Genomic DNA, 24,817 nt, shown 5'->3' with positions numbered 1-24,817 from the left:
ATGACACTGTGGTGTATTCTATTGCCCCCACAGCTGACCAGGCTCTGCCTATTGCCCCCACAGCTGACCAGGCTCTGTCTGTTGCCCCCACAGCTGACCAGGCTCTATTGCCCCCACAGCTGACCAGGCTCTGTCTGTTGCCCCCACAGCTGACCAGGCTCTGTCTGTTGCCCCCCACAGCCGACCAGGCTCTGTCTGTTGCCCCCCACAGCTGACCAGGCTCTGTCTGTTGCCCCCACAGCTGACCAGGCTCTGTCTGTTGCCCCCACAGCTGACCAGGCTCTGTCTGTTGCCCCCACAGCTGACCAGGCTCTGTCTGTTGCCCCCACAGCTGACCAGGCTCTGTCTGTTGCCCCCACAGCTGACCAGGCTCTGGCTATTGCCCCCACAGCTGACCAGGGTCTGTCTGTTGCCCCCACAGCTGACCAGGCTCTGTCTGTTGCCCCCACAGCTGACCAGGCTCTGGCTATTGCCCCCACAGCTGACCAGGGTCTGTCTGTTGCCCCCACAGCTGACCAGGCTCTGTCTGTTGCCCCCACAGCTGACCAGGCTCTGTCTGTTGCCCCCACCGCTGACCAGGCTCTGTCAGAGCTTCAGTCTTCCTTTATTGCCCTACAGAAAGCCTTTTTTTGAACTGAAATCGGTACTTAAAGTGGGTAAAACCAAGCATATGTTATTTTCCAAATCACAAAATATATATTTTGATTTATGCATACGTACTTTGGATGGTGCCCCTCATTGATCGTATCCCCGCCTATAAATATCTGAGCGTCTGGATTGACGAAAAGCTATCTTTTAAAAAGTATGTTGCTAAGTTAGTTAAGACATTAAGAATTACAAAGTAATTAAGGAACAAGTCCTATAGAAGACGGTCAAATGTTTTCAGTGTTAACTTAAATGATGGAAACCAGATATAAAATATGTAGAAAAGATAATGGAGCTATATATTTTTAAATAAGATCATCTTTGAGAACTAACAATCACCACAATAAAAACTAGACAGTCAGGGAGAATCTAAAATTCCTAATGTGTCATGGCATGGGGCCCCCATTGATTACAGTCAGGGAGAATCTAAAATTCCCAATGTGTCATGGCATGGGGCCCCCATTGATTTTGTTATGTTTGAGTCACTCAGATACAAGGCATAAGCCATGGCAAAATGTTTATAATTGAAGGAAATTTGCTTTAAAACTGACAAATTACCCTCAGCCCCATGGCAAAATGTGTAGAATTGCAGGAAATTAGCTTTAAAACTGCAAAATTGTGTCTCTTCGGCCAAGAGTAGGCCCCCCTGTAGCTCAGTTGGTAGAGCGTGGCGCTTGCAACGCCAGGGTTGTGGGTTCGATTCCCACGGCGGGGCCAGTATGAAAAATGTATGCACTCACTAACTGTAAGTCGCTCTGGATAAGAGCGTCTGCTAAATGACTACAATGTAAAATGAGAGCCTCTAAAACCGCACACATTTAATGTGTATTTTGCATTTTTATGTGTATTGTGGTGCTATACAAGGCTCATCCGGAAAAGAGACCTTGGTCTCAGCGTTGTCAAAATAAAGGTTCAATAAAATAAAATAAAAGCACTGTATTCCCCATGGGCCCCGGTCAAAAGTCCTGCACTACACAGGAATAAGGTGCCGTTTGGGAAACAGACCTTTCATTTGTAACTGTGCCGTACTGGTGGTTCAAAGGAACGGACCAGAGACTGGGTTCCCGGCTGCCCTGTGCCGTACTAGTGGTTTCAAAGGAACGGACCAGAGACTGGGTTCCCGGCTGCCCTGTGCCGTACTAGTGGTTTCAAAGGAACGGACCAAAGACTGGGTTCCCGGCTGCCATTGGTCCATATTGGAAACATCCCAAGGTCTTATGGAAATCCTGACATTGTGTGAAGAGAAACGTGGCTCCAAACAATAGCTGCTATTGGACCACAGAAAGTGACGTTATAAATAAAACACTACACACAGCGATGTACTACTAGAGAGGGAACGACTGAGATTGTAACAGGAAATAAAGGCATTTTGTGAATACAGGGAAGCTATTTGGTTTGAGTGGATTTCCTTTTTATATTCCAGTGTTCGGTTGATGTTGTATTGTTCTTATACAGAGATAAAGTAATCCTTCTACCCCCTTACCCCCCCAAAAAAAAAAAAAATATTGTAAAGTGGTTATCCCACTGGCTATAAGGTGAATGCACCAATTTGTATGTCGCTCTGGATAAGAGCGTCTGCTAAATGACGTAAATGTAAATGTAATGTACAGTAGATTAGGGCCAAGGTCCCTGCGATGGACTAGAGTCATGTCCAGGGGGTGTACTTGTACATCATGCTGTCTCATACTACAAAAACAGGAGATGGACTCCTGCTCCTGTGAGCCGTTCTCATCGAGCTACCTCACACTACAGAAACACTTGGGGGGGGTTTCTATATCAAATTGGCCGTCATGTCAGATTACTTATGGAGACATTATTTGGACATGCGAGCAATGTTATGAACATGCTTCTTACCTAGTCTATTTCAATCATAGATCATGCTCAGTAAAATGTGTGAGAGCTTGGGAATCAAACGGCATTTCCTCTTTCTAGGTAGGACCAGATTTATTTGAATCAGTTCAGTCAGTGACCCCAACCCAGACCTGACCCCTTTTTCTCCACCCAGCACTCGGATTCAAGTGTGAAGTACGTCCCAAATGGTACCCTATTCTCTATTGACGTTTGAATCATTTAGCAGACTCTTATCCGGAGCGAATAGGGTTAAGTGCCTTGCTCAAGGGCACATCTACAGATTTTTCACATAGTCGGCTCAGGGATTCAAACCAGCAACCTTTCGGTTACAAGCCCGACGCTCTTAACTGCATGTCTAAATTAGCGCAGTTTCGGGAATCACCCTGTGGTTATGCTACGACCAATAGTTACCAAGAGCACAATTCTCACTCGGGTTACTACGAGTCAAAGCTGTATGGATTCCTTGGGGCTTTCTTATGTTTCAATGCATCTCAAGTGTTTCCCAAATGGCAACCTTTGTAGTGCACTACTTTTGACCAGAGCCTTATGAGCCCTGGTCAAAAGTAGTGCACTATAAAAAGAATAGGGGTATCATTTGAGGCAAATCCCTCCGAAATGACAGGAAGCAGAAGAAAACGGCACGTCAACCTTCCCATGCTAATCCCATGGGTCTTGACCCTGTGACTGTTTGTCCCAGCTTTGAATGACAGCCTAGTCTCATATGGTTGGATATTTTTAGATTTTGTATTCAGCAGGGCAATCCCTTTAAAAACTGGCTTTGAGAAGGGGCTCTTGGGCTGCCCGGGACCACTGGTTTATTTGGAAATGCTTCAAATCACAGAACAAGGGGAAGAAGTTAGTAAGTAGTTCGTAAATTTATTTAAAAAAATCTTTGGTCAAAATGTGAAAATGTACCATTCACATCCCACAACCCTCCGCAGAATGACTTCTAGAGGCGTTGAGAGGTTTAGTGAAGTGATGTGATGACGGGCTGGGTGCTGGATAAACGCACTGAATAGGAAAACAGCTGACTTCAAGTGCCTTTGAGAAGAAAAACTGTGATTTAACTTGGCGAAAATAGTTTACTTCAGCATAACTGGCTAACGTTAGTTGATACAAGCAACCGTTCTGTTTGGGCTTTTGTCTAGATTGCCAGTAAAATAGCAACAAGTGTGAAGCTAGCTAGCTACCAAGCTAACTAATCAAAGTCCGTAGCCAGCATCAACTAGCTACCTAAAATGTACACGCTGCAGATTGGAAGGGACGCTGGTAGTTTTGGGGAACTTTGTACGAGTTTCTGACATTGCATTGATGTCTCCTTTGTTTGAGTTATGCTTTCAAGAAAGAAAAGCAAAAACGAAGCGTCGAAACCAGCCGAGGTACACGGGAAATACGTGAAGAAGGAGACATCACCACTACTGAGAAGTAAGTTGGTTAAATTCGCTAGCTAGTTGGTTATCTAGCTAGTTTAGCTAACTAAATCAAATAAAATGTTATCGGTCACGTACACATATTTAGCAGATGTTATTGTGAGTGTAGCGAAATGCCTGTGTTCCTAGCTCCAACATTGCAGAAGTATCTAACAATTCACAACAATACAAACAAATATAAAAGTAAAAGAATGGAATTAAGAAATACATAAATAGCAATGTCGGAATGGCATTGGCTAAAATACAGTAGAATACAGTAACGTTATATACATATGAAATGAGTAAAGAGTATGTAAACATGATTAAAGTGACTAGCGTTCCATTATTAAAGTGACCAGTGTGATTCCATGTCTATGGTACATAGTAAAGGGCAGCAGCCTCTAAGGTGCAGGTTGAGTAAACGGGTGGTAGCCGGGGCAGCAGGGTTGAGGAACCGAGTGATAGCCGGGGCAGCAGGGTTGAGGAACCGGGTGGTAGCCGGGGCAGCAGAGATGAGGAACCGGGTGGTAGCCGGGGCAGCAGGGTTGAGGAACCGGGTGATAGCCGGGGCAGCAGGGTTGAGGAACCGGGTGGTAGCCGGGGCAGCAGAGATGAGGAACCGGGTGATAGCCGGGGCAGCAGAGATGAGGAACCGGGTGGTAGCCGGGGCAGCAGAGATGAGGAACCGGGTGATAGCCGGGGCAGCAGGGTTGAGGAACCGGGTGATAGCCGGGGCAGCAGGGTTGAGGAACCGGGTGGTAGCCGGGGCAGCAGAGATGAGGAACCGGGTGATAGCCGGGGCAGCAGAGATGAGGAACCGGGTGGTAGCCGGGGCAGCAGAGATGAGGAACCGGGTGATAGCCGGGGCAGCAGGGTTGAGGAACCGGGTGATAGCCGGGGCAGCAGGGTTGAGGAATCGGGTGATAGCCGGGGCAGCAGGGTTGAGGAACCGGGTGGTAGCCGGGGCAGCAGAGATGAGGAACGGGTGGTAGCCGGGCAGCAGGGTTGAGGAACCGGGTGATAGCCGGGGCAGCAGGGTTGAGGAACCGGGTGGTAGCCGGGGCAGCAGAGATGAGGAACCGGGTGATAGCCGGGGCAGCAGAGATGAGGAACCGGGTGGTAGCCGGGACAGCAGGGTTGAGGAACCGGGGTGATAGCCGGGGCAGCAGGGTTGAGGAACCGGGTGATAGCCGGGCAGCAGGGTTGAGGAACCGGGTGGTAGCGGGGCAGCAGAGATGAGAACCGGGTGATAGCCGGGGCAGCAGAGATGAGGAACCGGGTGGTAGCCGGGGCAGCAGAGATGAGGAACCGGGTGATAGCCGGGGCAGCAGGGTTGAGGAACCGGGTGATAGCCGGGGCAGCAGGGTTGAGGAATCGGGTGATAGCCGGGGCAGCAGGGTTGAGGAACCGGGTGGTAGCCGGGGCAGCAGAGATGAGGAACCGGGTGATAGCCGGGGCAGCAGGGTTGAGGAATCGGGTGATAGCCGGGGCAGCAGGGTTGAGGAACCGGGTGGTAGCCGGGGCAGCAGAGATGAGGAACCGGGTGATAGCCGGGGCAGCAGAGATGAGGAACCAGGTGGTAGCCGGGGCAGCAGGCTTGAGGAACCGGGTGGTAGCCGGCTAGTGTTAGTCTCTTCGTTAAACACTTTTTTTTCCTCCAATTCACACGTTTTTGGTCATATGATGATACCCAAGCATAATACGTTTGGTGAACTTTATTATACTATCAAATACTTACTGTGGCTTCTGCGTGGCTAACTAGCATCTAGCTTGCTAGCGTTAGCCAAAGTTGAGCTATGCAGCTAGCTAGCTCTGGTCCATAGCGTTACACGCGGCTCTTGAGCCTTCTTCTCAACGCCCTGTATCTCTCCATTCATTCATCCAATGTGGATTTCCCCCGCTGATTTTGTTAAGTGACAGGCTTCAGTACAGTTTCGTTACCCACCAATGTGAAGATGTTGCTGGAGTGTTGACTAACTTACTTTCTGTATGCGCTAACTGTCCATAGCATGCGCATGGTCAACTCAATTTCAAAATACGGTTTGTTGTGCTACATGCTAACTACCTAGCTAAGTTATTATGACCTGTAGAATAGATGTAGTTAATTAGAGTCAGTGTTATTTTCATGTGTAGAGAACGTGGACATATTCCTGGAAGGTGTGTTGCAATATATATTTTTTAAATTAATGATCAGATTCGTAGAATAACTAGTCAGTCATCTTTTTGAAAATAGTTAATAGCCCCCTGTTCTTGACATTAACATACACCTGTTGGTCCTGTTTCAGATCTCATGCCCTCATTCATCCGACATGGACCCACTATCCCCAGACGCACCGAGGTCCCTCCGCCAGAGCCTGGCCCAGTGCACTCATCCTACCCAGTGGGACCCAGCCCTGAGCCTGTGTTGGCCCGCAACAAGAGCTTCCTACGCAACCCTGTGCAGAGGCCACCCCACGAGGCGGCTCGGCGGGAACGCCATCGGATGTCAGCCCCTCCGTACCTACCCCGCAGCCTGGGGGACCTACCCCACGAGTACGGAGGCTCCTCGCAGTCCTTCCTCACAGACGTGAGCCCCATGGGTGAGAACGGGGACGCTGGCCACTACTATTACCCCCAGCCTTGGGAGCCTTATTACGACAGCCAGCAGCAGCAGAGACGGCCTCAGCAGCCCAGAGCCCCTGACCGCCTCCATGACGACTATAGATACTATGAACACAACGAACATCCAAACTTCCAAAGACTACCACCGCAGCAACACACTCCCCCGGCCCCCAACAGACAACCAGCAGGTGAAACATAAAGAAGTCTTACTCTAAAGTCAAAATCCGTTGTCATAATAGTCAATAGGCTGAAACCAATTTCATATTGATGCGATATCTTATAAGGAAGCCTGATAAAGCTATGACTCAGTAATAAGGTAGCGCGGTAGTTTAGTCAGCAAGAACAAAAATGATGACGGAGGCTTGGAATGTCTGTAGAATGTGAGTTATAATGCTATTTACATTTACGTCATTTAGCAGACGCTCTTATCCAGAGCGACTTACAAATTATAGCCAGTGGGATAACCACTTTACAATGTTTTTTTTTTTTGGGGGGGGCGTAGAAGGATTACTTTATCCTATCCCAGGTATTCCTTAAAGAGGTGGGGTTTCAAATGTCTCCGGAAGGTGATGAGTGACTCCGCTGTCCTGGCGTCATGAGGGAGCTTGTTCCACCATTGGGGTGCCAGAGCAGCGAACAGTTTTGACTGGGCTGAGCGGGAACTGTGCTTCAGCAGAGGTAGGGGGGCCAGCAGGCCAGAGGTAGGGGGGCCAGCAGGCCAGAGGTAGGGGGGCCAGCAGGCCAGAGGTAGGGGGGCCAGCAGGCCAGAGGTAGGGGGCCAGCAGGCCAGAGGTAGGGGGCCAGCAGGCCAAGAGGTAGGGGGCCAGCAGGCCAGAGGTAGGGGGCCAGCAGGCCAGAGGTAGGGGGCCAGCAGGCCAGAGGTAGGGGGGCCAGCAGGCCAGAGGTAGGGGGGCCAGCAGGCCAGAGGTAGGGGGGCCAGCAGGCCAGAGGTAGGGGAGCCAGCAGGCCAGAGGTGGATGAACGTAGTGCCCTCGTTTGGGTGTAGGGTCTGATACTGGTGAGGCTCTACACCTGGGCTTTGTGGACCCTACGGGCCTTGGTTAAAAGTAGTGGGCTACAGAGGGAATAGTGTGCCGGTAGGAACGTAGCCTTGCTTAAGGGGATACGGTGAGTAGGCTATATATTCTAGGGTTCATTCCTGGACTGCCACTCCTCAGTATGACCATGGAGCTATAGTGTATAGGGTATAGGGTAACTAGTGAACACAGCTTAGGAACAGGTGTTAAAGTAAGTCTTTGTTGCTACCGTGTGTCCGGGTGCTCAACTAGCAGATCCTTTTTTTGGATAGAGCCTTAAACGAAAGGGGTGGTGCCGGTTCAGTAAACCTCATTGTTTTGAATCTTCAAATATAGTCTCGCTACAAACTAGTAATTTGCAGACGGAGTGGGATCGCCCCAAGTCACATGACTAAACCCCAGACTGGTGCATGTCATATGTTGTCTTCTCTGTGTTAAACACATTACACACACGCTACTTCAATACATTTACATTTTAGTCATTTAGCAGACACTCTTATCCAGAGCCACTTACAGTTAGTGAATATTTTTTATTTTTATTTGTGGGTTTGATTCCCCCATGGGAATCAAACCCACAACCCTGGTATTGCAAACGCCATGCTCTATCAACTGAGCTACACCCCTGCCGGCCATTCCCTCCCCTACCCTGGACGACGCTGGGCCAATTGTGCGCCGCCCATGAGTCTCCCGGTCGCGGCCGGCTGGGACAGAGCCTGGATTCGAACCAGGATCTCTAGTGGCACAGTTAGCACTGCGATGCAGTGCCTTAGACCACTGCGCCACTCAGGAGGTCAATAGACTCTAGAATGTGAGTCTTGATGCGAAGTCCCACTGTCTGGTGCATCAGGTGGGACGCTGGGGATAAAGGTCCACATGAACGGAATTATACTGAGACTCAGATCTTTCACTTTACAGTGTATGCCAAACAAAATCCATTTGATTTTCAAATTGAACAAGCCGTACAACTCTATGCACAATGACCGCTTTGAACAATTCACTCATAACATTTTACAAAAAACACATTTACTTGGAAGAACAGTGCAGATGCAAAGTTTGGTAACAGAATGACGGTACCAACGGCACAAACCGTCATTCTGTTACCAAACGTGTTTTATATATATATATTATTTAAGGAGGAGGGCGGGGAGGGAAGAGAGGAAGAGGAGGAAGAGGAGTGTATATTTGTGTGGTACGCAGGCACTCACCAGCTGGCTAGGCGCACCAGTCCTATTGCTGTAACTCACTTTCATGCAGAATCTATCAGATTCCAGCTGCCGTTGTGATGAAGTTGTCTTGCTCATGTTGTGTTTTCTATATGCCCAGGACAGGGGACTTTACTGTTATAATTTGAGCTGTAAAAGTGAATTTGATATCAGCCCAACTGATTACTCCTTTGCTGAATCTAGGCCTAACTCTTTAAACCATGACTATATGGGCTCTGATACCACATCTGCAGCTCAGACACAGAGCCTGTTGAATGAGCCCAGCTTGCTGCTTCCTGCTGCTTCCTCCTGCTGCTTCCTGCTGCTTCTTCCTGCTGCTTCCTGCTGCTTCCTGCTGCTTATTCCTGCTGCTTCCTTCTGCTGACTGAGTGTAGCTGGGTGTGAGGGGTTGGTTTTCCCCGTTCATGGATTGAAAAGGAAAGAACTTGAACACTATATATACAAAAGTATGTGGACACCCCTTCAAATTAGTGGATTCGGATATTTCAGCCATACCCGTTGCTGACAAGTGTAGAAAATCTGGCACACCGCCATGCAATCTCCATAGACAAACATTGGCAGTAGAATGGCCTTACTGAAGAGCCCAGTGACTTACAACGTGGCACCGTCATAGGATGCCACCTTTCCAACAAGTCAGTTCGTAAAATGTCTGCCCTGCTAGAGCTGCCCCCGGTCAACTGTAAGTGCTGTTATTGTGAAGTGGAAACGTCTAGGAGCAACAATGGCTCAGCCGTGAAGTGGTAGGCCACACAAGCTCACAGAACGGGACCGCCGAGTGCTGAAGCGCGTAAAAATCGTCTGTCCTCAGTTGCAACACTCACTACAGAGTTCCAAACTTGACTCTGGAAGCAACGTCAGCACAAGAACTGTTCGTCGGGAGCTTAATGAAATGGGTTTCCATGACCGAGCAGCCGCACACAAGCCTAAGATCACCATGCGCAATGCCAAGTGTCGGCTGGAGTGGTGTAAAGCTTGCCTCCATTGGACTCTGGAGCAGTGGAAACGCGTTCTCTGGAGTGATGAATCATCCTTCACCATCTGGCAGTCCGACAGACGAATCTGGGTTTGGCGGATGCCAGGAGAACGCTACCTGCCCCAATGCATAGTGCCAACTGTAAAGTTTGGTGGAGGAGGAATAATGGTCTGGGGCTGTTTTTCATGGTTAGGGCAAGGACCCTTAGTTCCAGTGACGGGAAACCTTAATGTTACAGCATACAATGACATTCTAGATGATTCTGTGCTTCCAACTTTGTGGCAACAGTTGGGGAAGGCCCTTTCCTGTTTCAGCATGACAATGCCCCCGTGCACAAAGCGAGGTCCATACAGAAATGGTTTGTCGAGATCAGTGTGGAAGAACTTGACTGGCCTGAACATAGCCCTGACCTCAACCCCATCGAACACCTTTGGGATGAAATGGAACACTGACTGCGAGCCAGGTGTCCACATATTTTTCGTAATGTATAAGTACTATGGTGGAGGAAACTCCCTCTGGCCCAGGGGTGGGAAAACACGGCTCTGGACCAGGGGTGGGCAAACACGGCTCTTGCCTATGCTTACAACAATCCAATGCTTTTTATTGTGTGGAGAGGAGTGCACACTTCAGGAGAAAGGACAGATGAGATGTAAGCTCTGTTTGAATTTGAGCTCAGATCTCTGCCTTCCTGTCCAATGAATAGATTTACTCTCCCATTTCCTACCATCAAGAGAGGTGGATCACAATCAGAATGTGGAGTAGTAAATCTAGGACCGTATTGTTAAAAAAGTATCAGCAGCAACGCAGTGTTTCAGTGTTTGTACAGTTGATGTGTCAGAATGTTTTTGTTTTTAAATACAGTGAGGGGAAAAAAGTATTTGATCCCCTGCCGATTTTGTACGTTTGCCCACTGACAAAGACATGATCAGTCTATAATTTTAATGGTAGGTTTATTTGAACAGTGAGAGACAGAATAACAACAACAAAATCCAGAAAAACACATGTCAAAAATGTTATAAATTGATTTGCATTTTAATGAAGGAAATAAGTATTTGACCCCCTCTCAATCAGAAAGATTTCTGGCTCCCAGGTGTCTTTTATACAGGTAACGAGCTGAGATTAGGAGCACACTCTTAAAGGGAGTGCTCCTAATCTCAGCTTGTTACCTGTATAAAAGACACCTGTCCACAGAAGCAATCAATCAGATTCCAAACTCTCCACCATGGCCAAGACCAAAGAGCTCTCCAAGGATGTCAGGGACAAGATTGTAGACCTACACAAGGCTGGAATGGGCTACAACACCATCGCCAAGCAGCTTGGTAAGGTGGTGACAACAGTTGGTGCGATTATTTGCAAGTGGAAGAAACACCAAAAGAACTGTCAATCTCCCTCGGCCTGGGGCTCCATGCAAGATCTCACCTCGTGGAGTTACAATGATCATGAGAACGGTGAAGAATCAGCCCAGAACTACACGGGAGGATCTTGTCAATGATCTCAAGGCAGCTGGGACCATAGTCACCAAGAAAACAATTGGTAACACTACGCCGTGAAGGACTGAAATCCTGCAGCGCCCGCAAGGTCCCCCTGCTCAAGAAAGCACATATACAGGCCCGTCTGAAGTTTGCCAATGAACATCTGAATGATTCAGAGGAGAACTGGGTGAAAGTGTTGTGGTCAGATGAGACCAAAATCGAGCTCTTTGGCATCAACTGAACTCGCCGTGTTTGGAAGAGGAGGAATGCTGCCTATGACCCCAAGAACACCATCCTGCTTTGAGGGTGTTTTTCTGCTAAGGGGAGACGACAACTTCACCGCATCAAAGGGACGATGGACGGGGCCATGTACCGTCAAATCTTGGGTGAGAACCTCCTTCCCTCAGCCAGGGCATTGAAAATGGGTTGTGGATGGGTATTCCAGCATGACAATGACCCAAAACACACGGCCAATGCAACAAAGGAGTGGCTCAAGAAGAAGCTGATCCAAGATGGCGGAGTAGTGCAGTTGTGTTTTTATCGTATGTCTGTAAATGTCTGTAAATAGCCTGTAAATAGCCTGTAAATACCCTATTTTTCGTACATATTTCCCTATCAGACTTTTCATCCTTCTACAAGATATACTTTCCTGCAACCCGCCTCACTCAATGTGGAACGGATTCTATTATTGACTTACCTTTATCTAGAATCTAGAATCTCCAGTTGAAACTAGCTAGCCAGCTAACTAGCTACTTGCTATTAGCCACAGCTAGCGGTGTTTCACCCAGAACATTGGATTTTTTTCTGCGGGATTAATTTTAATCACTGGACATTGATCACCGGATATTCGGCCAGTCTGCACAGCGTTATCGACCCAGAACATATCAGTTTTTCCGCCGGAATCACTGAATCACTGGACCTTTAACTCCGGATTCCGTCGCTACCAGCTAGCTACAACAAAACGGGACGCTGTGGTCTGGCTAATCATCCTGAGCTAGGCCCATCTCCCGGCTATCTACCTCTCTGTCAACCGGACGGGACCACCTAGTGTTGACACGGAGCCCCGCCGATCCTACACGACTGGTCTGCCGACGAAATCGTCTGATGTGGTTACGACGTTAACCACGAAGATTCCATCCATCTGCTAGCCCTGGCCCGCTAGCACACGCTAGCCGTGGCCTCTTACTCACTAGTACTTCACCACCGGACCTTATGATAACTCAGCTATACAGCTAATATCTGCTGGACTGTTCCTTTTTACGGTACTACATCCTGTTTATGTTTAGCCTCAGCCCAAACATGGTTAGTTTATTGTTGTTTCGGTTATTTCTAATTGTACTATATCACTGTAGACCCCCCAGCCTAGCTAAACCTGCCTTAGATAGCTCCTTTGCCCCTCCCCCAATACACGCGGAGACCGACTCAATTGATGCCTCCAGCGATGCTATCTCTTTCATTGTTACCCAACGCTTAGGTTTACCTCCACTTTACTCATATCCTTCCATATCCTTGTCTGTACATAATGCCCTGAATCTTTTCTATAACACCCGGAAATCTGCCCCCTTTATTCTATGTACCCAACGCACTAGAAGACCAGTTCTTAAAGCCTTTAGCCGTATCCTTATTCTAGTCCTCCTCTGTTCCTCTGGTGATGTAGAGGCTAACCCAGGCCCTGCAGCCCTCAGTATCACTCCTACTCCCCAGGCGCTATCATTTGATGACTTCTGTAATCGCAAAAGTCTTGGTTTCTTGCACATAAATATCAGAAGTCTACTTCCTAAGTTTGAGTTATTCACTGCGTTAGCACACTCTGCCAACCCTGATGTTCTAGCAGTGTCTGAATCCTGGCTCAGGAAGGCCACCAAAAATTCTGAAATTTCCATCCCCAACTATAACATTTTCCGTCTAGATAGAACTGCCAAAGGGGGTGGAGTTGCAATCTACTGTAGAGAGAGCCTGCAGAGCTCTATCATACTATCCAGGTCTGTGCCCAAACAGTTTGAGCTTCTACTTCTAAAAATCCACCTTTCCAGAAATAAGTCTCTCACTGTTGCCGCTTGCTACAGACCCCCCTCAGCCCCCAGCTGTGCCCTGGACACCATATGTGAATTGATTGCCCCCCATTTATCCTCAGAGTTTGTACTGCTTGGTGACCTAAATTGGGATATGCTTAATACCCCAGCCATCCTACAATCCAAGCTAGATGCCCTCAACCTCACGCAAATCATCAACGAACCTACCAGGTACAACCCTAAATCCGTAAACATGGGTACCCTCATAGATATCATCCTGACTAACATACCCTCTAAATACACCTCAGCTGTCTTCAACCAGGATCTCAGCGATCACTGCCTTATTGCCTGCGTCCGTAACGGGTCCGCGGTCAAACGACCACCCCTCATCACTGTCAAACGCTCCCTAAAACACTTTAGCGAGGAGGCCTTCCTAATTGACCTGGCCCAGGTATCCTGGATGGATATAGATATCATTCCGTCAGTAGAGGATGCCTGGCTGTTCCTTAAAAGTAATTTCCTCTCAATCTTAAATAAACATGCCCCATTCAAAAAATACAGAACTAAGAACCGATATAGCCCCTGGTTCTCCTCAGACTTGACTGCCCTTGACCAGCACAAAAACATCCTGTGGTGTACAGCATTAGCATCAAATAGCCCCCGCGATATGCAACTTTTCAGGGAAGTTAGGAACCAATATACACAAGCAGTCAGGAAAGCAAAGGCTAACTTTTTCAAACAGAAATTTGCATCCTGTAGCACTAACTCCAAAAAGTTTTGGGACACTGTAAAGTCCATGGAGAATAAGAGCACTTCCTCCCAGCTGCCCACTGCACTGAGGCTAGGAAACACTATCACCACCGATAAATCTACAATCATCGAGAATTTCAACAAGCATTTTGCTACAGCTGGCCATGCTTTCCATCTGGCTACCACTAACCCGGCCACCAACTCTGCACCCTCTGCTGCAACTTGCCCATGCCCCCCGCTTCTCCTTCACACAAATTCAGACAGCTGATGTTTTGAAAGCGCTGCAAAATCTGGACCCCTACAAATCAGCTGGGCTAGACAATCTGGACCCTTTCTTTCTAAAACTAGCCGCCAAATTGTCGCTACCCCTATTACTAGTCTGTTCAACCTCTCTTTCATAACGTCTGAGATCCCCAGAGATTGAAAGCTGCCGCGGTCATCCCCCTCTTCAAAGGGGGTGACACTCTAGATCCAAACTGCTACAGACCTATATCCATCCTGCCCTGCCTTTCGAAAGTATTCGAAAGCCAAGTTAACAAACAGATCATCGACCATTTTCGAATACCACCGTACCTTCTCCGCTATGCAATCCGGTTTCGAGCTGGTCACGGGTGCACTTCAGCCACGCTCAAGGTCCTAAACGATATTATAACCGCGATTGATAATAGACAGTACTGTGCAGCCGTCTTCATCGACCTGGCCAAGGCTTTCGACTCTGTCAACCACCGCATTCTTATTGGCAGACTAAATAGCCTTGGTTTCTCAAATGACTGCCTCGCCTGGTTCACCAACTACTTCTCAGATAGAGTTCAGTGTGTCAAATCGGAGGGCCTGTTGTCTGGACCTATGGCAGTCTCTATGGGGGTGCCACAGGGTTCAATTCTTGGGCCGACACTTTTCTCCGTGTATATCAATGATGTCGCTCTTGCTGCTGGTGACTCTCAGATCCACCTCTACGCAGACGACACCATTTTGTATACATCTGGCCCTTCATTGGACACTGTGTTAACAAACCTCCAAACGAGCTTCAATGCCATACAACAATCCTTCAGTAGCCTCCAACTGCTCTTAAACACTAGTAAAACTAAATGCATGCTTTTCAATCGAACGCTGCTGGCACCCGCCCACCCGACTAGAATCACCACTCTCGACGGGTCTGACCTAGAGTATGTGGACAACTACAAATACCTAGGTGTCTGGTTAGACTGTAAACTCAACTTCCAGACTCACATAAAGAATCTCCAATCCAAAGTTAAATCTAGAATCGGCTTCCTATTTCGCAATAAAGCCTCCTTCACTCATGCTGCCAAACATGCCCTCGTAAAACTGACTATCCTACCGATCCTTGACTTCGCCGATGTAATTTACAAAATAGCCTCCAACACTCTACTCAGCAAATTGGATGTAGTCTATCACAGTGCCATCCGTTTTGTCTCCAAAGCCCCATACACTACCCACCACTGTGACCTGTACGCTCTTGTTGGCTGGTCCTCACTACATGTTCGTCGTCAAACCCACTGGCTCCAGGCCATCTATAAATCACTGCTAGGCAAATCCCCGCCTTATCTTAGCTCATTGGTCACCATAGCAGCACCCACCCGTAGTCTGCGCTCCAGCAGGTATATCTCACTGGTCATTCCCAAAGCCAACACCTCCTTTGGCCGCCATTCCTTCCAGTTCTCTGCTGCCAATGACTGGAACGAATTGCAAAAATCTCTGAAGCTGGAGACTCTTATCTCCCTCAATAACTTTAAGCATCAGTTGTCAGAGCACCTTACCGATCACTGCACCTGTACACAGCCCATCTGAAATTAGCCCACCCAACTACCTCATCCCTATATTGTTATTTATTTTGCTCTTTTGCACCCCAGTATCTCTATTTGCACATAATCTCTTGCACATCTAGCATTCCAGTGTTAATACTATTGTAATTATTCTGCACTATAGCCTATTTATTGCCTTACCTCCATAACTTGCTACATTTGCACACACTGTATATATATTTTCTGTTGTATTTCTGACTTTATGTTTTTTACCCCATATGTAACTCTGTGTTGTTTTTATTGCACTACTTTGCTTTATCTTGGCCAGGTCGCAGTTGTAAATGAGAACCTGTTCTCAACTGGTTTACCTGGTTAAATAAAGGTGAAATAAAAAAAATAAAAAAATAAAAGCACATTAAGGTCCTGGAGTGGCCTAGCCAGTCTCCAGACCTTAATCCCATAGAAAATCTGTGGAGGGAGCTGAAGGTTCAAGTTGCCAAACGTCAGCCTCGAAACCTTAATGACTTGGAGAAGATCTGCAAAGAGGAGTGGAACAAAATCCCTCCTGAGATGTGTGCAAACCTGGTGGCCAACTACAAGAAACGTCTGACCACTGTGATTGCCAACAAGGGTTTTGCCACAAAGTACTAAGTAATGTTTTGCAGAGGGGTCAAATACTTATTTCCCTCATTAAAATGCAAATCAATTTATAACATTTTTGACATGCGTTATTCTGTCTCTCACTGTTCAAATAAACCTACCATTAAAATTATAGACTGATCATGTCTTTGTCAGTGGGCAAACGTACAAAATCAGTAGGGGATCAAATACTTTTTCCCCTCACTGTAGTAGTGGACATGTTTCCTCTATAAATGGATACTGTCCCCAGAGGACATGATTCCTCCTCTATAAATATATACTGTCCCCGGAGGACATGATTCCTCCTCTATAAATATATACTGTCCCCAGAGGACATGATTCCTCCTCTATAAATATATACTGTCCCCAGAGGACATGATTTCTCCTCTATAAATATATACTGTCCCCGGAGGACATGATTCCTCCTCTATAAATATATACTGTCCCCAGAGGACATGATTCCTCCTCTATAAATATATACTGTCCCCGGAGGACATGGTTCCTCCTCTATAAATATATACTGTCCCCGGAGGACATGATTCCTCCTCTATAAATATATACTGTCCCCAGAGGACATGATTTCTCCTCTATAAATATATACTGTCCCCGGAGGACATGATTCCTCCTCTATAAATATATACTGTCCCCAGAGGACATGATTCCTCCTCTATAAATATATACTGTCCCCGGAGGACATGGTTCCTCCTCTATAAATATATACTGTCCCCGGAGGACATGATTCCTCCTCTATAAATATATACTGTCCCCAGAGGACATGATTCCTCCTCTATAAATATATACTGTCCCCGGAGGACATGATTCCTCCTCTATAAATATATACTGTCCCCAGAGGACATGATTCCTCCTCTATAAATATATACTGTCCCCAGAGGACATGATTCCTCCTCTATAAATATATACTGTCCCCAGAGGACATGATTCCTCCTCTATAAATATATACTGTCCCCAGAGGACATGATTCCTCCTCTATAAATATATACTGTCCCCAGAGGACATGATTCCTCCTCTATAAATATATACTGTCCCCAGAGGACATGATTGTATATAATAGGCACAGTGTATATAATATAAAAGAATAGACTAGAATGGACAGACGCAGACCCTAGATGAGAGGCTGAAAGCAGCACAGGGTCAGTTACAGGGCAGTGCCCCTGCTGCAGGTATGGCATGGTAATGCTAGTTTGGTTTTACCACAGGATACAGGACGGTACCAGGGCCTGGCAACAGGTTTTACCACAGGATACAGGACGGTACCAGGGCCTGGCAACAGGTTTTACCACAGGATACAGGACGGTACCAGGGCCTGGCAACAGGTTTTACTACAGGATACAGGACGGTACCAGGGCCTGGCAACAGGTTTTACCACAGGATACAGGACGGTACCAGGGCCTGGCAACAGGTTTTACCACAGGATACAGGACGGTACCAGGGCCTGGCAACAGGTTTTACCACAGGATACAGGACGGTACCAGGGCCTGGCAACAGGTTTTACCACAGGATACAGGACGGTACCAGGGCCTGGCAACAGGTTTTACCACAGGATACAGGACGGTACCAGGGCCTGGCAACAGGTTTTACCACAGGATACAGGGACGGTACCAGGGCCTGGCAACAGGTTTTACCACAGGATACAGGACGGTACCAGGGCCTGGCAACAGGTTTTACCACAGGATACAGGACGGTACCAGGGCCTGGCAACAGGTTTTACCACAGGATACAGGACGGTACCAGGGCCTGGCAACAGGTTTTACCACAGGATACAGGACGGTACCAGGGCCTGGCAACAGGTTTTACCACAGGATACAGGACGGTACCAGGGCCTGGCAACAGGTTTTACCACAGGATACAGGACGGTACCAGGGCCTGGCAACAGGTTTTACCACAGGATACAGGACGGTACCAGGGCCTGGCAACAGGTTTTACCACAGGATACAGGACGGTACCAGGGCCTGGCAACAGGTTTTACCACAGGATACAGGACGGTACCAGGGCCTGGCAACAGGTTTTACCACAGGATACAGGACGGTACCAGGGCCTGGCAACAGGTTTTACCACAGGATACAGGACGGTACCAGGGCCTGGCAACAGGTTTTACCACAGGATACAGGACGGTACCAGGGCCTGGCAACAGGTTTTACCACAGGATACAGGACGGTACCAGGGCCTGGCAACAGGTTTTACCACAGGATACAGGACGGTACCAGGGCCTGGCAACAGGTTTTACCACAGGATACAGGACGGTACCAGGGCCTGGCAACAGGTTTTACCACAGGATACAGGACGGTACCAGGGCCTGGCAACAGGTTTTACCACAGGATACAGGACGGTACCAGGGCCTGGCAACAGGTTTTACCACAGGATACAGGACGGTACCAGGGCCTGGCAACAGGTTTTACCACAGGATACAGGACGGTACCAGGGCCTGGCAACAGGTTTTACCACAGGATACAGGACGGTACCAGGGCCTGGCAACAGGTTTTACCACAGGATACAGGGACGGTACCAGGGCCTGGCAACAGGTTTTACCACAGGATACAGGACGGTACCAGGGCCTGGCAACAGGTTTTACCACAGGATACAGGACGGTACCAGGGCCTGGCAACAGGTTTTACCACAGGATACAGGACGGTACCAGGGCCTGGCAACAGGTTTTACTACAGGATACCTGAAGCTTTAGGGTGGCACCCTGTTCCCCATAGGGCTTTAGTCGAAAGTAGTGCACTATAATAATAATAATATGCCAATTAGCAGACGCTTTTATCCAAAGCGACTTACAGTCATGTGTGCATAAATTTTTACGTATGGGTGGTCCCGGGGATTGAACCCACTACCCTGGCGTTACAAGCGCCATGCTCTACCAATTGAGCTACAGAGGACCACACTATGTAGGGAATAGGGTGCAATTTGGGAGTCGGCCCCATATGTTTGGCCAGCCATCCTCTGAAGGTTTAAGGTATCTTAACAGTGGTTGTTTTTTTTCTCCTCCTCTCCTCAGGTATCGGTCGGATGCAGGCCAAGTCTCTGGGGAACCTGTCCAGTCCGAGCGGTGAGGACATCCCTTTGCCCCGTGGTTGGACGGTAGACTGGACCATCCGAGGCAGGAAGTACTACATCGACCACAACACCAACACCACCCACTGGTCCCACCCCCTGGAGAGAGAGGGTCTGCCCCCTGGCTGGGAGAAGGTGGAGTCGGCTGAGTTTGGGACTTACTACGTGGACCACATCAACAAGAGGGCGCAGTATAGACACCCCTGGGCTCCTAGGTGGGATTTTAGAGACAGACAGGCGGTGTAAGATGAAGTTAGGCGGTGTAAGATGAAGTTAGGCGGTGTAAGATGAAGTTAGGCGGTGTAAGATGAAGTTAGGCGGTGTAAGATGAAGTTAGGCGGTGTAAGATGAAGTTAGGCGGTGTAAGATGAAGAAGGGTGTAAGATGAAGTTAGGCGGTGTAAGATGAAGTTAGGCGGTGTAAGATGAAGAAGGGTGTAAGATGAAGTTAGGCGGTGTAAGATGAAGTTAGGCGGTGTAAGATGAAGATAGGCGGTGTAAGATGAAGTTAGGCGGTGTAAGATGAAGTTAGGCGGTGTAAGATGAAGTTAGGCGGTGTAAGATGAAGTTAAGGCGGTGTAAGATGAAGTTAGGCGGTGTAAGATGAAGATAGGCGTGTAAGATGAAGAAGCGTGTAAGATGAAGTTAGGCGGTGTAAGATGAAGTTAGGCGGTGTAAGATGAAGTTAGGCGGTGTAAGATGAAGTTAGGCGGTGTAAGATGAAGTTAGGCGGTGTAAGATGAAGTTAGGCGGTGTAAGATGAAGTTAGGCGGTGTAAGATGAAGTTAGGCGGTGTAAGATGAAGTTAGGCGGTGTAAGATGAAGTTAGGCGGTGTAAGATGAAGTTAGGCGGTGTAAGATGAAGTTAGGCGGTGTAAGATGAAGTTAGGCGGTGTAAGATGAAGTTAGGCGGTGTAAGATGAAGAAGTCGGTGTAAGATGAAGTTAGGCGGTGTAAGATGAAGTTAGGCGGTGTAAGATGAAGTTAAGGGCGGTGTAAGATGAAGTTAGGCGGTGTAAGATGAAGTTAGGCGGTGTAAGATGAAGTAAGGCGTGTAAGATGAAGATAGGCGGTGTAAGATGAAGTTAGGCGGTGTAAGATGAAGAAGCGGTGTAAGATGAAGTTAGGCGGTGTAAGATGAAGTTAGGCGGTGTAAGATGAAGTTAGGCGGTGTAAGATGAAGTTAGGCGGTGTAAGATGAAGTTAGGCGGTGTAAGATGAAGTTACCCTTAGACGCTGATTTTGGGTCAGTTTGGCATGTTCGCCACTAATGGTGAAGGTTAGGATTGGAGGAGGGGACGCCTAACCTAGATCTGTACCTAGGGGAAACTCTGACGCGCGCACACATCTTGGTATTGTCTTTTATTAATTTTTGATTTTTATGAGAATCTGTTAAAAACAATCATTTTAATTCTGATATTTTAACTTGACTCCTAGCCTCTGCCAATACTAAGCTGAACAAATATATAAAACGCAACATGTGAAGTGTTGGTCCCATGTTTCATGAGCTGAACTAAAAGATCCCAGAAGTTTTCCATACGCAATAAAAGTTTATTTCTCTCAAATGTATGGCCCTGTTAGTGTATGGCCCTGTTAGTGTATGGCCCTGTTAGTGAGCATTTCTCCTTTGCCAAGATAATCCATCCACCTGACAGGTGTGGCATATCAAGAAGCTGATTAAACAGCATGATCATTACACAGGTGCACCTTGTGCTGGAGACAAAAGGTCACACACTCTAAAATGTGCAGTTTTGTCAAACAACACAATGCCAAAGATGTCTCAAGTTTTGAGGGGAGCGTGCAATTGGCATGCTGACTGCAGGAATGTCCACCAGAGCTGTTGCCAGAGAATTGAATGTTAATTTCTCTACCATAAGCCGCCTCCAACGTTGTTTTAGAGAATTTGGCAGTACGTTCAACTGGCCTCGCAACCGCAGACCACGTGTAACCACGCCAGCCCAGGACCTCCACATTCGGCTTCTTCACCTGCGGGGTCGTCTGAGACCAGCCACCCGGACAGTTGATTAAACTATGGGTTTGCACAACCGAAGAATTTCTGCACAAACTGTCAGAAACCGTCTCAGGGAAGCTCATCTGCGTGCTCGTCATCCTCACCAGGGTCTTGACCTGACTACAGTTCGGCCTCATAACCGGCATCAGTGGGCAAATGCTCCCCTTCGATGGCCACTAGCACGCTGGAGAAGTGTGTTCTTCACGGATGAATCCCGGTTTCAACTGTACCGGGCAGATGGCTTGGTGTGGGCGAGCGGTTTTCTGATGTCAACGTTGTGAACAGAGTGCCCCATGGTGGTGGTGGGGTTATGGTACGGGCAGGCCTGGGCCACGGACATGAAACAAAATAGATTTTTATTGATTGGCAATTTGAACGCACAGAGATACCGTGACGAGATCCTGAGGCCCATTGTCGTGCCATTCATCCGCCACCATCACCTCATGTTTCAGCATGATAATGCACGGCCCCATGTCGCAAGGATCTGTACACAATTCCTGGAAGCTGAAAATGTCCCAGGCCTTCATACTCACCAGACACATCACCCATTTGAGCTCTGGATTGACGTGTACGACGGCGTGTTCCGGTTCCCGCCAATATCCAGCAACTTCACACAGCCATTGAAGAGGAGTGGGACAACATTCCACAGGCCACAATCAACAGCCCGATCAACTCTATGCGGAGATGTGTCGCGCTGCATGAGGCAAATGGTGGTCACACCAGATACTGACTGGTTTTCTGATCCACGCCCCTACCTTTTTTTTTTTAAAGGTATATGTGACCAACCGATGCATAACTGTATTCCCAGTCATGTGAAATCCATAGATTAGGGCCTAATTCATTTAATGACTGATTTCCTTATATGAACTGTAACTCAGTCAAATCTTTGAAATTGCTGCATGTTGCATTTTGATATTTTTCTTCAGTGTAACGATCTAACCCACTCTTCCTATTCCAGTGCTCCTCCCACTCTAGTTGTACACACACACACAATGGATTTGTAGTCCTTTTTAAAAAGGGATATTTTTAAAAAGGATATATATTTTTATTTTAACTTTTCTTCCATTTCCAGCGTGCCCCGTTATGACCAGCCCCCTCCCCTGCCCCCGCCGGTTGTATACCAGCCTCGCCCAGCAGAGAGGAACCATCCAGTGCTGGTGCCAGCCAACCCATACCACACTGCAGAGATCCCAGACTGGCTACAGGTGTATGCCCGCGCCCCGCTCAGGTGAGTAGAGCGTACCTGGCGTTCCTCCGGATACTGGCTCATAGTTTCAGAGGTTTTCATTGATTAAACATAATGTACAAAAAGGTAACCAGTACTGGAGACACCTTGCCGTTTTGGAGACGGCGTGGCGTTTCTAGTGAAGAGATTTGCAATGGCTAATTAACGGTAAATAAAATAAAATAAATAAATAGGTCATTTAGCAGACGCTCTTATCCAGAGCGACTTACAGGAGCAATTAGGGTTAAGTGCCTTGCTCAAGGGCACATCGACAGATTTTTCACCTAGTCGGCTCGGGGATTAGAACCAGCGACCTTTCGGTTACTGGCACAACGCTCTTAACCACTAAGCTACCTCAGCCAAGATGCTAAGCTAGCCAGCTAAAATAGTTTACAGATCTACACTATTTTTTTTGCTAGCTACACTAGCTCTGCAGTGTCTCCAGAAATGGCGAGGTGTCTCCAGGTTTGTTTATATCTGACCCCTCCTGCTCCAGGTATGACCACATCCTGAAATGGGATCTGTTCCAGCTGGTGGATCTGGACACGTACCAGGGCATGCTGAAGCTGCTCTTCATGAAGGAGCTGGAGCGCATCGTCAAGTCCTACGAGGCCTACCGCCAGGCCCTGCTCTCTGAGGTGGACCACAGGAAACCGAGGCAGCAGTGGTCCGCCTCAGGCCCAGCAGCAGCCGGGCTAGTACTTCACAGGGAACATGTGAACTGATTTTAATACGACCCTGAACTGACTGGACTGGACTGGACAGCGGAATGGCGCCAGTGGCTAGCTGGACCCCGGTACTTCAAGGATTCTCATTCTACACTGTTCATATGAAGTTCAGTCTGAACCATTGTCCGCCCCCGAGGCTGCTACATTCTAGCGCTCCACCCCTCTGAGGTTTCTATGGTAAGGGATCTCTGCCCTCAGGTTACTACAGTAAGAAGCTCCACCCCGCTGAGATTTCTACAACAAGGAACTCCGCCCCTTTTGAGGTTTCTGTCCCGCCCCCCAGTAGGTTACGGTTGGTCAGGGTTCATCTCTTTGTGATTGACCTCCTTATTGCCGCCGCCGGCCTCTTCACCAAACATCCGTTGATCCCAATATATCAGCCAAATGTCCAGATGCTGCACGCATCATGTGGCTATGCAGGCCTCCCCCCCGAATGTCCATAAGTGACTATAAGATTACAGATTGTGCCTTTTCATCACAGGAGCGGCACTTGTACTCTGCCTGTTATATTGATTATCTGCCTGTTGTATTGATTATCTGCCTGTTATATTGATTATCTGCCTGTTATATTGATTGCTACTCAGTCACTTTTTTTCCAGTTTGGGAGAGGAGGACCGGCAGCTTCACCTTATGAACTCGTGTTTCCAGATTAATTCTGCTCCATAAATGTTTTTATAATCGTTGTACATAATTGTATTTCTTTGTTAGCATTTGTAGCCCGCCCCTAAAACCAGATTTTATTTTAACAATAAAAAAATTTTTTTAAACTTCTTTCTTTTTATAAGACAATCCTCCAAAACATGTAATTGTCTTGCACAAGAATTTTAGTTTTGATATGGAAAATGTCTTTATTTTAAAGACCTGAAACTGTAGGATAAAGCATCACATTTGATGCATTCATTTGAGCGACTCGTGGCTCTGTGCATCACTACATCAGGAATATCCTTTATTCTAATCTGTGTAAAAAAAACGTTGGACCCTGGTCAAAATAAGTGCCCAATCTAGGGGACAGGGTGGCATTTGGGACACTTTATAAATATATATACAGTGCATTAGGAAAGTATTCAGACCTCTTGACTTTCCACATTTTGTTACGTTACAGCCTTATTCTAAAATGGGTTAAATAGTTTTTTCCCCCTCATCAATCTACACACAATACCCCATTATGACAAAGCAAAAACAGGTTATCTAGAAATGTTTGCAAATTTATTTAAAAAAAACATATAAAACTGAAATATCACATTTACACAAATATTCAGACCCTTTACTCAGTACTTTGTTGGTCACTCAAGGACATTCAGAGACTTGTCCCGAAGCCACTCCTGCGTTGTCTTGGCTGTGTGCTTAGGGTCGTTGTCCTGTTGGAAGGTGATTGCTCCGTTTGGCCGGGCTGCCAGCTCTAGGAAG

General features: G+C 47.5%; 1 protein-coding gene across 2 annotated transcripts; it reads left to right on the top strand.

The window, feature by feature from the left end:
- Positions 1 to 3,122: 3,122 nt before the first annotated feature.
- Positions 3,123 to 23,537, top strand: sav1 (salvador family WW domain containing protein 1). Of its 2 annotated transcripts, XM_041847351.2 has the most exons (6): positions 3,123 to 3,355; positions 3,826 to 3,921; positions 6,191 to 6,694; positions 19,392 to 19,662; positions 22,530 to 22,685; positions 23,179 to 23,537. In XM_041847351.2, exons 1-6 carry the CDS (start codon positions 3,322 to 3,324, stop codon positions 23,405 to 23,407), a joined length of 1,290 nt encoding a protein of 429 aa, XP_041703285.2. In that variant the 5' UTR covers positions 3,123 to 3,321; the 3' UTR covers positions 23,408 to 23,537. The 2 variants fall into 2 exon arrangements, with proteins under 2 accessions (XP_041703285.2, XP_045063460.1); XM_045207525.1 differs by having other exon boundaries at positions 3,123 to 3,921.
- The last annotated feature ends 1,280 nt before the right edge of the window (positions 23,538 to 24,817 follow it).

Source organism: Coregonus clupeaformis, chromosome 25 (assembly GCF_020615455.1).
Source record: "Coregonus clupeaformis isolate EN_2021a chromosome 25, ASM2061545v1, whole genome shotgun sequence".
Lineage (NCBI taxonomy): Eukaryota > Metazoa > Chordata > Actinopteri > Salmoniformes > Salmonidae > Coregonus > Coregonus clupeaformis.
This window is presented reverse-complemented; position numbering and strand designations above follow the sequence as displayed.

Bases quoted from the DNA above. Each gene is read 5' to 3' on its own strand.
- sav1 (XM_041847351.2), top strand. From the start codon at position 3,322: ATGCTTCAAATCACAGAACAAGGGGAAGAAGTTA. The intron at 3,356-3,825 runs GTAAGTAGTTCG...CCTTTGTTTGAG, and splicing joins AGAACAAGGGGAAGAAGTTA to TTATGCTTTCAAGAAAGAAA. The intron at 19,663-22,529 runs GTGGGATTTTAG...TTCCATTTCCAG, and splicing joins AGACACCCCTGGGCTCCTAG to CGTGCCCCGTTATGACCAGC.